Source organism: Hyla sarda, chromosome 10, assembly GCF_029499605.1.
Source record: "Hyla sarda isolate aHylSar1 chromosome 10, aHylSar1.hap1, whole genome shotgun sequence".
Taxonomy (NCBI): Eukaryota; Metazoa; Chordata; class Amphibia; order Anura; family Hylidae; genus Hyla; species Hyla sarda.
The window spans coordinates 117,946,348-117,961,932 of NC_079198.1; the positions used below are offsets into that span (position 1 = coordinate 117,946,348).

Genomic DNA, 15,585 nt, shown 5'->3' on the forward strand with positions numbered 1-15,585 from the left:
GTGGTGGTGCTGGAGGACTGGACTTTCTTTTTCTGGACTATAAAAGACAAAACCCTCCTAACCAGCCTGGATCCATTGAGCCTTGACTACAGAGAACAATGCGGCGGTGCGGCTCTGCAGCTCCCGGCCGGTGGCGATGCACGCGCTATGCAGCACGGCGAACAGACAGAGCTGGATTACCACATGGCCACCTGGGAGCGTACCCCAGAGAAGTGCAGGGAGAAGGGAAGACATTACAATGTATATGTGCCCTTTACGCTTCCTTCACAGACATTGCATCTGTTTTAGCTGCGGCGCCGAGAGCCTCACTCCCTCCATCCGTTCGGTGATATAAAGACTCGCTCGCTCTTCTCCTTAATGGAGCTCCTCACAGCTGTACTGACACTTCGGTTTATTGAGCGCCATCTTCAGGGACATATATAAACCACACACAGCTGTGGGGCAGGAAAGTGACAGCATCGCTACACGCTTTATATTCCCCCACAGAATTCGCTCATAAGAAACGTTTTTTAAAAGGAAAATGGCCCAAAAACTCGCAATTATATGTTTAGCGTCATCTGTCAAGTATCTTAAAGGGGTAATCCACTGCCCCCGAGTTAGGAACATTTGGGTGGGGGCTACAGGGGTCATGCCATGACCCCTCAATGCAAGTCTATGGGAGGGGGCGTGGCATTTAATTGCTGGTATTTTTAACAGGGATCAACCGATATTAATTTTTTAGGGCCGATACCGATAACCTGTGAACTTTCAGGCCGATAGCCGATAACTTATACCGATATTCCGTGCATTTTAATTCCCCCCCTCCCCCAAAATATCCTTGGTAAAATGAGGGTGTGTGTGTGCGGTTAAACCCTGATAAACTGTTTCTGCGGGCGCTTTAAATCAATGAACTGCAGCGGCTTTTGTGGGGCCAGAGACCGCCACCCGCTTCTCTCCCCCTGCCTGTCCTGAGTCCAACCACCGCCGCTGCAGGAGACCGCCGCCACCACCCGCTTCTCTCCCCCTGCCTGTCCTGAGTCCAACCACAGCCGCTGCAGGAGACCGCCGCCACCACCCGCTTCTCTCCCCCTGCCTGTCCTGAGTCCAACCACAGCCGCTGCAGGAGACCGCCGCCACCACCCGCTTCTCTCCCCCTGCCTGTCCTGAGTCCAACCACAGCCGCTGCAGGAGACCGCCGCCACCACCTGCTTCTCTCCCCCTGCCTGTCCTGGGGTCCGAGTCCAACCACCGTCGGTACCCCATTGCCTCCCCCATCCCAGGTTTTATAATGACCTGTTCCCGGGGTCCGTGCTACTTCTGGCTCCTGCGGCGTCCTACGCTGTTGCTGTGCGCTGCGCAATTACGAGTGACATCCTCAACACGACTCACCGTCAGTGACCCGACGCACAGTGACAGCGCAGGACGTCGCAGGAGCCAGAAGTAGTGTGGACCCCGGGAACAAGTAATTGTAAAACCGGGGATGGGGGAGGCAATGGGGCACCGGCGGCGGTGGTGGTTGGACTCAGGATAGGCAGGGGGAGAGAAGCGGGCGGCGGTCTCTGGCCCCGCAAAAGCCACTGCAGTTCTTTGATTTAAAGCGCCCGCATTATCGGCAAGGTAATTGCCGATACCGATAACTTAGAAAATCGTGAATATTGGCTGATAATATCGGCCAAACCGATAATCGGTCGATCCCTAATTTTTTATATAAAAATACCGGCAGGGTGGCCAAAGTATCGTCTGTGCCAGTGAAATACCGGCCAGGTGGCAACCCTACAGCTGAACCAGGAAGCTCAGGGTGAACAGGGCAATGAGTCCATCTCAGCCAAAGTACCGAACTACAAGACCCAGTTATCCGAGACAACATCTCAAATAAGATGGGATAAACTTTAGCTAAGAAGAACATCTTAGTTTCCCTATAGTCGACAGTAGAAGGTTTTATCCTCAGCTGCCCCTGTAAACCCACTTAGGATAACTTAATAAAGTCATTATGTAATAGTTTGGGGTGAGGCGTCTGGCAGCGGCAAAGGGAATTTGGGATCCTGACAATGAAGCCCGATGTACATGTCAGTGTTACTATCCACAATGTGCTGAACATTAGTAAATGGAAACTGTGCACAGATGAATGGCGGTGTGAGGTTATTGTTCCATGTCTACCGGAGCCTCCGGGGACCTCCCCGCACATCCTGTGCACCTGTTCTCGGCCACGTTACAATAGCTATTGCTTATACAAGGGTGGAAATGGCTGCTGGTGAGAGCCAGGATTTCTAGTAGTGTCTAGGTTTTGCTAAGGCTCATGGGAAATGTAGTTATGTCATAGACAACCAAGATTGAGCAGTCACGTTTCTAGAGTCCTAAGAGGGACGTGTCTCAAATCACCGCACAAAGGGAAGAACAAAGCTCCTGTCCCCTCACAGCTGTCCTCATCTCTGTGATCTGAAGGGGACACCGTCATCTGACAGCTGATTCATTCTTCCTGAATGATCCTGTCAATCATTTACAGACAAGGGTGAAGAACCTCAAAATAAAAAGAAGAGTGTCCTGCGACTACACAAGTGATTTAAAGGGGTACTCCACTGGAAAAAGAAAAATGAATCAACTGGTGCCAGAAAGTTAAACAGATTTGTAAATTACTTCTATTAAAAAAAAATCTTAATCCTTCCAGTACTTATCAGCTGCTGTTATGATCCACAGTAAGATCTTTTATTTTTGAATTTCCTTTCTGCTTGACCACAGTGCTCTCTGCTGACACCTCTGTTCATTTTAGGAACTGTCCAGAGTAGGAGCAAATCCCCATAGAAAACCTATCCTGCTCTGGACAGTTCCTGACATGGACAGTGGTGTCAGCAGAGAGCACTGTGGTCAGGCAGAAAGGAAATTGAAAAAGAATAGAACTTCCTGTGGATTATAATAGCAGCTGATAAGTACTGGAAGGATTAAGATTTTTTAATAGAAGTAATTTACAAATCTGTTTAACTTTCTGTCACTGATTGATTTAAAAGAAAAAATGTTTTCCAGGGTAGTACTCCTATAAATGGCACACAGGATAGGTATGCTGCAGATTTTCTGTGGGCAAATCAACAGTGTTCCCGCAGTGCACATCCTATCGACATCATAGGGTCATATATATTTGTTCCTGCTTTTGTTTGCATTTAAAAGAAAAATAAACCCAAAAAAAAATTACATTATAATATATACATATATATGCTATAAAAGACAGAATAAAAAAAATTAAATTTCAAAGCAGAAAATATAGCGGCAATGCTAATTTATTGGACATTTTTCCCCTAAAAGAGGAACTTTTTAGGTAAATCTGCTGGTACTGTATTATGCTGCACATTTTTTGCAAGCGAAACCTATCCAGTGTGAAAGAAGCCTAAAGGGTTATGCCCACATTGACAACAATAATAAAAATAAAAAAAAAAGATAGTAAAGGAAAAACTTGGTAAACAGCCTTGCTTAAAAATATCCTACAGATTTGAGTTATATAAAAAAAAAATGTGTCTCCGTGGTGACAGACTACAAACAAACCCTGTGTAGTCTGATCCTGCAGTATTAGGCTCTTTCATGTCTCCCTAATAGACTACACATTTGAACTGTGTTTCCCAACCAGAGTGCCTCCAGCTGTTGCAAAACTACAACTCCGAGCATGCCCAGACAGCCTTTGGCTGGTGTTTGGGGGCCCAGTGGTCAGGACTTCTTTAATCCTATACATCTTCTATATTGTAGACATGGGATGCGTTCTTAAATGCTCCAGGGGTACTCCAGTGGAAAACTTTTTTTTTTCATTAAATCAACTGGTGCCAGAAAGTTAAACAGATTTGTAAATTACTTCCATTAAAAAAATCTTAATCCTTCCAGTACTTATTAGCGGCTGTATACTACAGAGGAAATTATTTTCTTTCTGGATTTCTCTTCTGTCCTGACCACAGTGCTCTCTGCTGACCTCTGCTGTCCATTTTAGGAACTGTCCAGAGCAGCATATAAGTTGCTATGGGGATTTTCTCCTGCTCTGGACAGTTCCTAAAATGGACAGCAGAGGTCAGCAGAGAGCACTGTGGTCGTGACAGAAGAGAAATCCAAAAAGAAAATCATTTCCTCTGTAGTATACAGCCGCTAATAAGTACTGAAAGGATTAAGATTTTTTTTTTTAATAGAAGTAATTTACAAATCTGTTTAACTTTCTGGCACCAGTTGATAAAAAAAAAACACAAAAATAAATAAAGTTTTCCACCGGAGTACCCCTTTAAGATTACAAGGTTAGCAAGTTCGCATGAAGCCACTGTAATGAGACAATTTTGAATAAGCCTCAGATCTCAACAATAGATTCCATAAACCGGTAGTACAGGACCTGATTCTACCGCCTGATATGTTCCCCTTTATGGACTTCACAATGGAGAGCGACGGCCGTTCAGGTCACCTTGTATTCTGTAAGTTGATCCATAACATAAGTCATTGGGATCACCCCATAAATGACTGAGACAGATGCTTCCTACATAGGACAATGCAGCAATGAGGCCGCATCTCTGATAACTGGACGTTCATACCATCTTATTGTAGGGGGAAAAAAATATATATGTTTTCAAATCAACTGGTGCCAGAAAGTTATGCAGATTTGTAATTTACTTCTATTTAAAAATCTTAATCCTTCCAGTACTTATCAGCTGCTGTATCCTCCAGAGGAAGTAGTGCAGTTCTTTCCATCTTTCTGCTACCACCTCTGTCCATGTCAGGAACTGTCTGGAGCAGGATAGGTTTGCTATGGGAATTTGCTCCTGCTCTGGACAGTTCCTGATAGGAGCACTGTGATCAGACTAGAAAGAACTACACAACTTCCTCTGGAGCATACAGCAGCTGATAAGTACTGGAAGGATTAAGATTTGGAATGGCAGCGTTTCTCAACCTCTGTGCCTCCAGCTGTTGCAAAACTACAACTCCCAGCATGCCCGGACAGCCTTTGGCTGTCCGGGCATGCTGGGAGTTGTAGTTTTGCAACAGCTGGAGGCACAGAGGTTGAGAAATACTGGCCTATGCGTATAAATGAGTGGGAATCCTAGAAGAACAGATAGATTCCTGCCTCCTGTACTCCAATGAACAGATTATCTGGACAGGGAGGAGGTCAGATTAAACGTGGACAAAGCACAACCCGGAGCAGGAAGAGAGGGGGGATCTCCCGAAATGCTTCCCTCAAATAAAATGCTACTTCACATAATCGCCGCTAATCCCTAAATACTGTGGCCCTTATCTAAACAGGAAGCAGACGTCTCTGGCTTATGTCATCTCTCATCATCCGGGAATGGGCTCATTGCATTCAGTAAAAACAGCTCTATAGTGAATGTGGTTCCGTATAAATAATTCTGCACAAACAGAGCAAACGTTGCCCCAATGCTAAATCTATAGACCCCACAAAAAAAGCAAAAATAAAATAAAATAATAATTTCAATACATAAATAAAGATAGACCATTTATAGCCACGCCACAAAATTCGGAGCAAATTTATTTAATTTAGTTTTTTTTTTAGTTTTTTTTCTTTACAAAATCTCTAAACCACATAGTAGCAAACGCAAAGGTGACATAACAAATAAAAGATAAAAAATAAACAGCCTGACAAAAAGCTATTTTGTAGCAACGGCAAAAAGTCTTGGCAAAACAGACCGGTATAGTGTTGAGGGGCAGGAAACAAAATGGATAATGTGCCAAAAATTATATTTTTATCAACAGACCACCAGGAACAAGTCACCAGCAGGGGGAGCTATACACAGACCCAAACACTACAGATCTTGGGACACCATCACTAGCGTAAAGTATGCCACAAAAGTCGACTCTGAAGACCTTAATGACGACTTATGGAGGTGCCCGCGCAAAACATAACATACAGAACAAGCCTTTAAAAAAAAAATATATATATATATATATGCTGCTCTGGACAGTTCCTAAAATGGACAGAGATGACAGCAGAGAGCACTGTGGTCGTGATGTCAGCAGAGAGCACTGTGTTCCAAAAAGAAAAGAATTTCCTCTGTAGTATTCAGCAGCTGATAAGTACTGGAAGGATTAAGATTTTTTAATGGAAGTAATTTACAAATCTGTTTAACTTGATGGCAACAGTTAAAGGGGTCATTCAGGAAAAAGCTTTTTTTTATATATCAACTGGCTCCAGAAAGTTAAACCGATTTGTAAATTACTTCTATTAAAAAATCTTAATCCATTCAGTACCTGAGCTGCTGAAGTTGAGTTGTTCTTTTCTGTCTAAGTGCTCTCTGATGACACGTGTCTCGGGAACCGCCCAGTTTAGAAGCAAATCCCCATAGCAAACCACTTCTAAACTGGGCGTTTCCCGAGACAAGCAGAGATGACAGCAGAGAGCACTGATGCCAGACAGAAAAGAACAACTCAAATTCAGCAGCTGATAATTATTGAAAGGATTAAGATTTTTTTTAATAGAAGTAATTTACAAATCTGTTTAACTTTCTGGAGCCAGTTGATATAATTTTTTTTTTTCCTGGAATACCCATTTAATAAAAAAAAAAAAAAAAAGTTTTCCACCGGAGTACGGCATTAGTTACTGGGAGAAGTGGGTGGATACATTCAGTTCAATATAAGATACATTAGCTACAACTGATGAAAAAAATCGCATCAGTTGTTTAGGATCCAGCGGTTTAGTAATTGTGCATGTCCGGCACCCATACGTTTTCTACAGCGCCGGAGGGAAACACAGCGGGATGGCGCACATATGTGAAGGGGGCCTAAAATATAACATCATGATACTCTGTGTGTAGGGTCGCCATCTGGGCGGTATTTTTCCAGCACAGACGGTATTTTGGCCACCCTGCCTGTATTATCATATAAAAAAATACCGGCAATGCAATGGCCGGTATTTATTTAACCAATTCTCCAACTCCCAGAATGTTGCACCTTCTGCTATATCAGTGTTTCCAAACCAGAGCGCCTCCAGCTGTTGCAAAACTACAAATCCCAGCATGCCCGGACAGCCAACGGCTGTCCGGGCATGCTGGGAGTTGTAGTTTTGAAACAGCTGGAGGCACCCCTGGTTGGTAAACACTGATTTATACTATATACTACTATATAGTCCAACATGCTGGGAGTTGTAGTTTTGCAACAGCTGGAAGCACCCCTGGTTGGTAAACACTGATTTATACTATATACTACTATATAGTCCAACATGCTGGGAGTTGTAGTTTTGCAACAGCTGGAGGCACCCCTGGTTGGTAAACACTGATTTATACTATATACTACTATATAGTCCAACATGCTGGGAGTTGTAGTTTTGCAACAACTGGATGCACCCCTGGTTGCTAAACACTGATTTATACTATATACTACTATATAGTCCAACATGCTGGGAGTTGTAGTTTTGCAACAGCTGGAGGCCCCCCTGGTTGGTAAACACTGACCTATACTATATACTACTATATAGTTCAACATGCTGGGAGTTGTAGTTTTTGTTTGGGGCAGCTGCTGAGCCTAAGGCTGTATCAGGGCATTCTGGGAGTTGTAGTTAGTAACTAATTGCAACTCTCGAATTTAATTAAAAAAAAAAAAAAAAAAAAAAGTGATCAAAAAGTCAAATCAAAACAAAAAACTTAAAATCTACAGATTGGGGCGCAAAAAATGAGCCTCATACAGCCCCGTATAAGGAGAAATAAAAGTTATAGGGGTCAGAATAGGAGAAAATTTCCCCCACATATGTGTATCCTGTGATGTCTCGTATATATCATTAATTATGCAAATTAGCATGGCCGTTTTTTTTTGTAAGAAAGGTGGCGACCCTATGTGTGTGGCGGAATTCCTCTGACCTGACTGTTGGCCCAGGCAGAAGCCCAGACTGGAGATATTAATGACAGGTATAAGATGCCAGCAGCTACAGAGACAGAACTACACACAGGACAATTACATCAATAAGATATCTAAACCAACAAAACAGAATGGCTGCCATGCTGGATGCCGCCACTTGTTCATAACCTAGTAACTGGCATTACTATTTATCTTGGAATTGGTGGGTGGCAGGATGCCAAGGTAAAGGAAATAGTTGACGCATGTTCTACGGATTTCATCAATGATCAGGAACCATTGTGTGGTCCGGGTGCGGCCTTGTCTATACCGGTGAACGCGCGGCACCATAAACGTGCACAGGAGCAGACACGGGTGCGATCTGGTTGTGGAGAATTTCTAGTTCCAGGAATTAGAGTTGAGTGAACGTACAGTTAATTGGCTCGTAGCGAACCTCGCAGCTCGGCTGTTGATTACTTTAGTCTGCGTGAATTAGTTCAGCTTTCCAAGGGCTCTGGTTGCCTGGAAAAGTCCGGGATGACTGTCTTAGGTCTCCAAGGTCTGTATCCACCTTTTCCAGGTAACTGGAGCCCTTGAAAAGCTGAACTAATTGTGGTGTCCCGGTACCGTATTGCATACCGTACCTAGTGTAGAGGTCCCCAAAGTCAGAGTAACTATGTTCAGGTGGGGTTCCTCAGGTGGGACAGCCCCTAGTCACCTCTACTCAAGTCTATCTTTAATGACAATAAATGTATATATTTAATAATTATATATATTCTATAGTAATGTATAGTACTTACCTTGTTCAGCGTCGCAGGACCTTCGGTCATGTGACCATGTTAGTAACCTCTATGGTATGTTGTAGGACCTTTGGAGGTCCTTGGGTCACGTAATACCCACAAATCTCTGTAATGGTGATTGACATCAGTATGTACCAATTAGAATTAGTCCAGCCCCTGCCCACATAAGGGAGCTGCGTCCAATTATCGCTCTCTTGGGTTGCTGCTCTCGTGGATGCCGGACTAACAGGAAGGTGTGCTACGCAACTTTCAAAGACACGCTAGGCCTCAAAACCTCCGGCTTCAGTGGAACCAAAACCGTGAGTTCAAATCTAAATCCCCGCTAATGCTAGCGTGACTACTGGACCGCAACTAATTCCCCTAAATCCAGTGGAACAACGCAATATACTAAAAAGACTCTTAATGCTAAAGTCCCAACCTTTGTCAATCTCCAAGGAAAAGCTGTTCTACTCAGAGACTGTTGTATTATTGAAGCTTGCAGAAAATCTTCAGTAAACATAAATGCTGTTTCAGAAACTCTCCGGTTGTGGACAATCTATTCTTCTTATCTACCTCCCTATCGCTCTTGGGAAGGGTGGCGGTAGGAAAAGCGTTATTGAGGAACCTTGGCGTCACCCTGGCGTCACGAATAGCAAGGGTTAACAAGCACCCTTTAATTGCTGCACAGCTACACTCCCCATACCCTACACCCCCCAGGCTATCACATAATTTATGCAGTACGGGGACCATTTTCGGACATCGTCAGTAGTCAGCGGTAACTCCGTCCTACGTCAGGTGAAACGGCATCCCACCTCCTCCCTCGGACCAATCGCCATCAGTCGCAACTCCGTCCTACGTCAGGTGAAACGGCGTCCCGCCTCTTCCCTCACACCAATCGCAGTCATCCTTCAGCTACAACTCCCTCGTCCAAAACACAGTCATCCCTCAGACGATTCTCCCTCAGACGCAACTTCCTGCCGCATAGCAGAGCCGACGCTGCACAACATGTATAGCAGAGTCGAAACTGTGAAACTTGCAAGTGTACTACAGACACTACATGTGCCACAGAGTCTGAATACCAGAGCCGACACTGCATAGCGTGTACAGCAGAGCCCGTATAGCGGAGAGCCGACACTGAGCGCTGCTACACGGCAGGAAAGTATTTCATCTGAGGGGTGACGGAGTTTCGGATGAGAGACTTTAGGATGACAAAGGAGGGAGTTGCGGCTGACGCCTGACCGAGATTGGCCCTTGGGAGGAAGCGGGACGCCGTTTCACCTGACGGAGGACGGCGTTACGGCTGACGAATGACGATGTCCTAAAATGGACACCGTAATGCAGACTAAAGTAATCAACAACCGAGCTGCGAACCGCTAGGAGCCAATTTACTGTAAGTTCGCTCAACTCTACCAGGAATGGTCACAAGAAATGTTTATACAGAAAACTGCATTTTCTTTTCTAATTTACGTTGTGTTATTTCCCCATTGACTTCCGTGCCGGGAAAAACCGTAACAAAAATGCTAAATCTAGCAAAAAAAAATGCCATAAAACACTAAAGTAAGACTGCAGTGTAATGAAAAAGCCTAAATGTGTACATCAGTGTTTCCCAACCAGGGTGCCTCCAGCTGTTGCAAAACTACAACTCCCAGCATGCCCGGACAGCCTTTGGCTGTCCGGGCATGCTGGGAGTTGTAGTTTTGCAACAGCTGGAGGCACCCTGGTTGGGAAACCCTGGTGTACATAAAAGCTAATATGTAAGTTATAATGAAATATTATACCTATGTGGGATCTCAATCTTATTGGTTGATGTGGTGGTTAGAGATGAGCGAACTTACAGTAAATTCGATTCGTCGCGAACTTCTCGGCTCGGCAGTTGATGGTTTATCCTGCATAAATTAGTTCAGCTTTCAGGTGCTCCGGTGGGCTGGAAAAGGTGGATACAGTCCTAGGAGACTATTTCCTAGGACTGTATCCACCTTTTCCAGCCCACCGGAGCACCGGAAAGCTGAACTAATTTATGCAGGATAAGTCATCAACTGACGAATCAAGTTTGTGACGAATCGAATTTACTGTAAGTTCGCTCATCTCTAGTGGTGGTGATGACGCTGAGGAGCACTACTGTTGAATTGGGACATGACAGGGGGGTAACACAGAGACGCTGCCTGTCCGTGCTCAGACCATAAACCGCAGACTGCATCAAATTGGTCTTCATGGCTGTCGTCCCAGAAGAAAGCCTCTTCTAAAGATGAAGCACGAGAAAGCCGCAAACAGTTTGCTGAAGAAAAGCCGACTAAGGACATGGATCACTGGAACCATGACCTGTGGTCCGACGAGACCGAGATAAACTTATTTGGTTCAGATGGTGTCGAGAGTGTGTGATGGCGTCAACCAGGTGAGGACAAAGACAAGAGTGCCCTGCCTACAGTCAAGCATGGTGGTGGGGTGTCATGGTCTGGGGGTGCAAGAGAGCTGCTGGCACTGGGGAGCTACAGAGCATTGAGGGAACCATAAATACCAACATGTCCTGTGACATACTGGAGCAGGACTGATCCCTCCCTTCAGAGACTGGGCCGTAGGGCAGTATTCTAACATGATAGAGACCCCAAACACCTCCAAGACCACCACTGCCTTGCTTAATGTTTTTTTTTTTTTTTTTTTTTATTATTTAAATCAACCGGTGCCAGAAAGTTAAACAGATTTGTAAATTACTTCTATTAAAAAATCTGTACCCTTCCAGTACCTTTTAGCAGCTGTATGCTACAGAGGAAATTCTTTTCTTTTTGAATTTCTTTTTTTGTCTTGTCTACACTGCTCTCTGCTGACACCTGATGCCCGTATCAGGAACTGTCCAGAGCAGGAGAAAATCCCCATAGCAAACCTATGCTGCTGCTGGACAGTTCCTGACACGGATAGAGGTGTCAGCAGAGAGCACTGTGGACAAGACAAAAAAGAAATTCAAAAAGAAAAGAATTTCCTCTGTAGCATACAGCCGCTAAAACGTGCTGGAAGGGTAAAGATTTTTTAATAGAAGTCATTTACAAATCTGTTTAACTTTCTGGCACCAGTAGATTTAAAATAAAATGTTTTCCACCAGAGTACCCCTTTAAGAAGCTGAGGGTAAAGGTGATGGAATGACTAAGCATGTCTCCCGACCTAAACCCTATTAAACATTTGTGGCGCGTCTTCAAACAGGAGGTGGGGGAGCACAAGGTCTCTTAACATCCCCCAGCTCCGTGATGTCATCATGATGGAGTAGAAGAGGACTTCAGTGCCAACCTGTGAAGGTCAGGTGAACTTCATGTCCAAGAGGATTAAAGTTCACACTATGCTATGTGAACGGACTCTCCGCTCACAGAATTCCGCGAGAAGAGATTCCATCTGGAGGACCGCGTGGCACTGCGCCATCACAATGATGGCTATTCAGTGCTGGCGGACTTCCGCGCAAAGAATGAACACATTCTTTTTGCGCAGATCAATTTCAGCGGCGGAATTGTCCGCCGCTGAAATTCCGCAGTGTGAACGGGTCTGCGGGAGACCCATTCACACTAATGTTTGGAGCTCACACCGCGGAATTCTGACGCGCAATTCAGCATGTGGAATTCTGCGCTAATTACTCAGTGTGAAAATATCCTTAAAAGGGGTATTCTGGGATTTTTTTTTTTGTTATTTGACTATGTCACAGGGGCTGTAAAGTTAGTGTAGTTCATAATATAGTGTCTGTACCTGTGTGTGACGGTTTTCTCGCAATTCTTCTGTGATTTTTGACCCAATATTTATTTTTAACAGCATACAAAATGACTCAGGTCTCAGGTTTTCCCAGGTTGAAGCGCGTCGAGACGTGACATCACTAGTCAGGTGTGCGAAGGCAGCCTGTCCTGCTCCAATGGGAGAGCGACCGCTGCTGCTTCAATGGGTGGAGCGGTGGGAGAGAGGTCATTTTTTTGCAACAGCTGTAGGCACCCTGGTTAGAAAACACTGGTCTTTTGAATGGAAACCAACTCACTGGTGTTGTATTTCAATGGGTGGAGTGGCTGATGTGTGTGAAGGAGGAAAGTGACCTCAAACTTACAAACAAGGAACTATGGGATGTGTAGTTTGAGAATGAAATCCAACAGGAAATAGCCAGTTCACAAAAGCTAGCCACAGTATTATTGTAATCTAACAACATAGCCATTTAGCCCCAAGACAAGCGCAGATCCTTCCTAAGCATGTCCATTACTGTCTGGCAGGTACGCACTAAAATCACCTTATGGTGGATAACCCCTTTAAGGCAGTGCCGGAAAATAATGGTGGCCACACAAAATATTGACACACTTTGGACATTTCCATTTAGGGGTGCACTCACTTTTTTTTTTGCCAAGGTTTAGACATTAACGGCTTTGTGTTGAGTTATTTTGAGGGGACACAATAATAAAACACTGTTATACAGGCTGTGCACTCACTACTTTACATTGTAGCAGAGGGGCATTTATTCAGTGTTGTCACATGGAAAGAAGAAAATCTTTACAAAAATGTCAGGGTGTGCATAGACCTATTTTTTTGCTATTTCTTTTACATACTATAAGATCTCTGCTCGCGATCAACGCATAAAAAAAATTCTGGTGTACACGGACTGAAACCTCCCCTGACGTCTGTCCACCAAAAAGATAGATACCTCAGCAAAACCTGACAGACCCCAGTGTAAGTCAGTCAGTTAGTGGGGTCCTTTGGGCGCCAATAGTGTATGCCACATAATGGATCTGGCAATGCATTGTGGTTTCTATATGAACTGTGAATAAATCCTAAGGGGGGGACAAAGTGAGGCCTATCATCTACATGAGTGGTCTCCAAAGTGTGGACCACCAGCTGTTGCAAAACTACGACTCCCAGCATGCCCGGACAGCCGTTGGCTGTCCGGGCATGCTAGGAGTTGTAGTTTAGCAACATCTGAAGGTCCACAGTGTGAAGACTTTTAATATATTCATTACTGACCTTGTAGAGGGGTTGAATAGTAAAGTAGCAATCTTTGCGGATGATACTAAACTTTGTAAAGCGGTTAACACTATAGAGGACAGTGCACTGTTACAAATGGATCTGGACAGGTTGGAGGTTTGGGCAGGGAAGTGGCAGATTAGGTTCAACACTGATAAATGTAAGGTAATGCACATGGGGAAGAAAAGTCCGGGCTGGGACTATGTATTAAATGGGAGAACACTTGGGACGACTGACGTGGAAAAGGATTTGGGAGTCTTAGTTAATAGTAAATTTAGCTGTAGTGACCAGTGTCGGGCAGCTGCTGCCAAGGCTAATAAAATCATGGGGTGCATCAATAGGGGCATAGATGCCCACAACAAGGAAATAATTCTACAGCTGTACAAATCACTAGTCAGACCACACATAGAATACTGTGTACAGTACTGGTCAGACCACACATAGAATACTGTGTACAGTACTGGTCAGACCACACATAGAATACTGTGTACAGTACTGGTCAGACCACACATAGAATACTGTGTACAGTACTGGTCAGACCACACATAGAATACTGTGTACAGTACTGGTCAGACCACACATAGAATACTGTGTACAGTACTGGTCAGACCACACATAGAATACTGTGTACAGTACTGGTCAGACCACACATAGAATACTGTGTACAGTACTGGGCACCAGTGAACAAGAAAGATATAGTGGAGCTTGGGAGGGTTCAAAGACAGGCAACAAGAGTAATACAGGGAATGGGAGGACTACAGTACCCAGAAAGATTATAAGAATTAGGGTTATTTAGTTTAGAAAAAAGAAGGCTTAGGGGAGACCCAATAACTATGTATAAATATATCAGGGGACAGTACAGAGATCTCTCCATGATCTATTTATACCCAGGACTGTATCTATAACAAGGGGGCATCCTCTACGTCTAGAAGAAAGAAGGTTTCTACACCAGCACAGACGGGGGTTCTTTACTGTAAGAGCAGTGAGACTGTGGAATTCTCTCCCGGAGGAGGTTGTCATGGGGAATTCTATAAAAGAGTTCAAAAGGGGTCTGGATGCATTTTTGGAGAGTAATAACATCACTGGTTACGTATATTAGATTTATAGGGGCAGAACGTTGATCCAGGGATTTATTCTGATGCCATATTTGGAGTCGGGAAGGACTTTTTACCTCTAGTATGAGGTTTTTTTTTGCCTTCCCCTGGATCAACTCAGTAGGGACTCATTCGGGGTATAGGCTGAACTTGATGGACTCCGGTCTTTTTTTCAACCTTATGAACTATGTAACTATATTGTCCAATAGGTAGACATGCAATATGGATGTACATAGACTGGCAAACGTTACCCTGAAGTGCCTCCTTTGCCCGCGCCAACTCCTGCTCCTTCTGTGCCAGCTGCACCTTGAGCTCCGTAACAGAGAGTACCTCCGCCGACCGGCTGTCATGCGACTCCTCCAAGTCCTTTGCTAACATTTCCTTCATTTGTCGGAGCAAGTGAACCTCATCTTGCAGCTGTGACACCTCTTCCCTTAGCAGCACTGGAAATTAAAAAGGGAAAACAGGATTATAAGGGCGGAAGCAGTATACAACGTCTACAGAAATGTGTGGACAAGCATGCAATAGAAAATTCATATGTCTTTACCAAAACTTTATTCAAAATGCTCCTCTAGGGCAGTGGTCTTCAACCCAGTCAACAAGGCCCATCAACATTCTGGGATTTTTCCATTACTGCATTGGAATAGAACAGGGAAACATTCTGAACCCTGGACTGTTAATGGGCCTTGAGGACTGGGTTGGGGACCTCTGCTCTAGAGGTTGGAAAGGGGGTATACGTTTTCCTTAATTGGCCATTACATCATAAATCTGCTGATATCGGTAACATATGGACATAAAGCTTTCTGGACAGATATATCTAGACAAGTGCTGGACAAACCCCAGGTGCCATGGCAACTAAGAATTTCTTGGGGGGCACACAGGTTTTTGTCAGCCATTTCCAATAAGGATTGCCTTAATTAATTAAAAAAAAACCGCTGTTTTCTTTACCTTCGCCTGTGTGCTGATCCCCT

General features: G+C 44.4%; 1 protein-coding gene across 5 annotated transcripts in view; it reads right to left on the bottom strand.

The window, feature by feature from the left end:
• Positions 1-15,585, bottom strand: part of KAZN (kazrin, periplakin interacting protein) — a 563,135-nt gene that overhangs the window by 57,476 nt on the left and 490,074 nt on the right. For all 5 annotated transcript variants that reach the window (XM_056544094.1, XM_056544093.1, XM_056544097.1 and 2 more), the window contains one exon: positions 14,866-15,057. In XM_056544094.1, the coding sequence (XP_056400069.1) occupies positions 14,866-15,057 (192 nt within the window). The remainder of the gene's footprint in view (positions 1-14,865; positions 15,058-15,585) is intronic.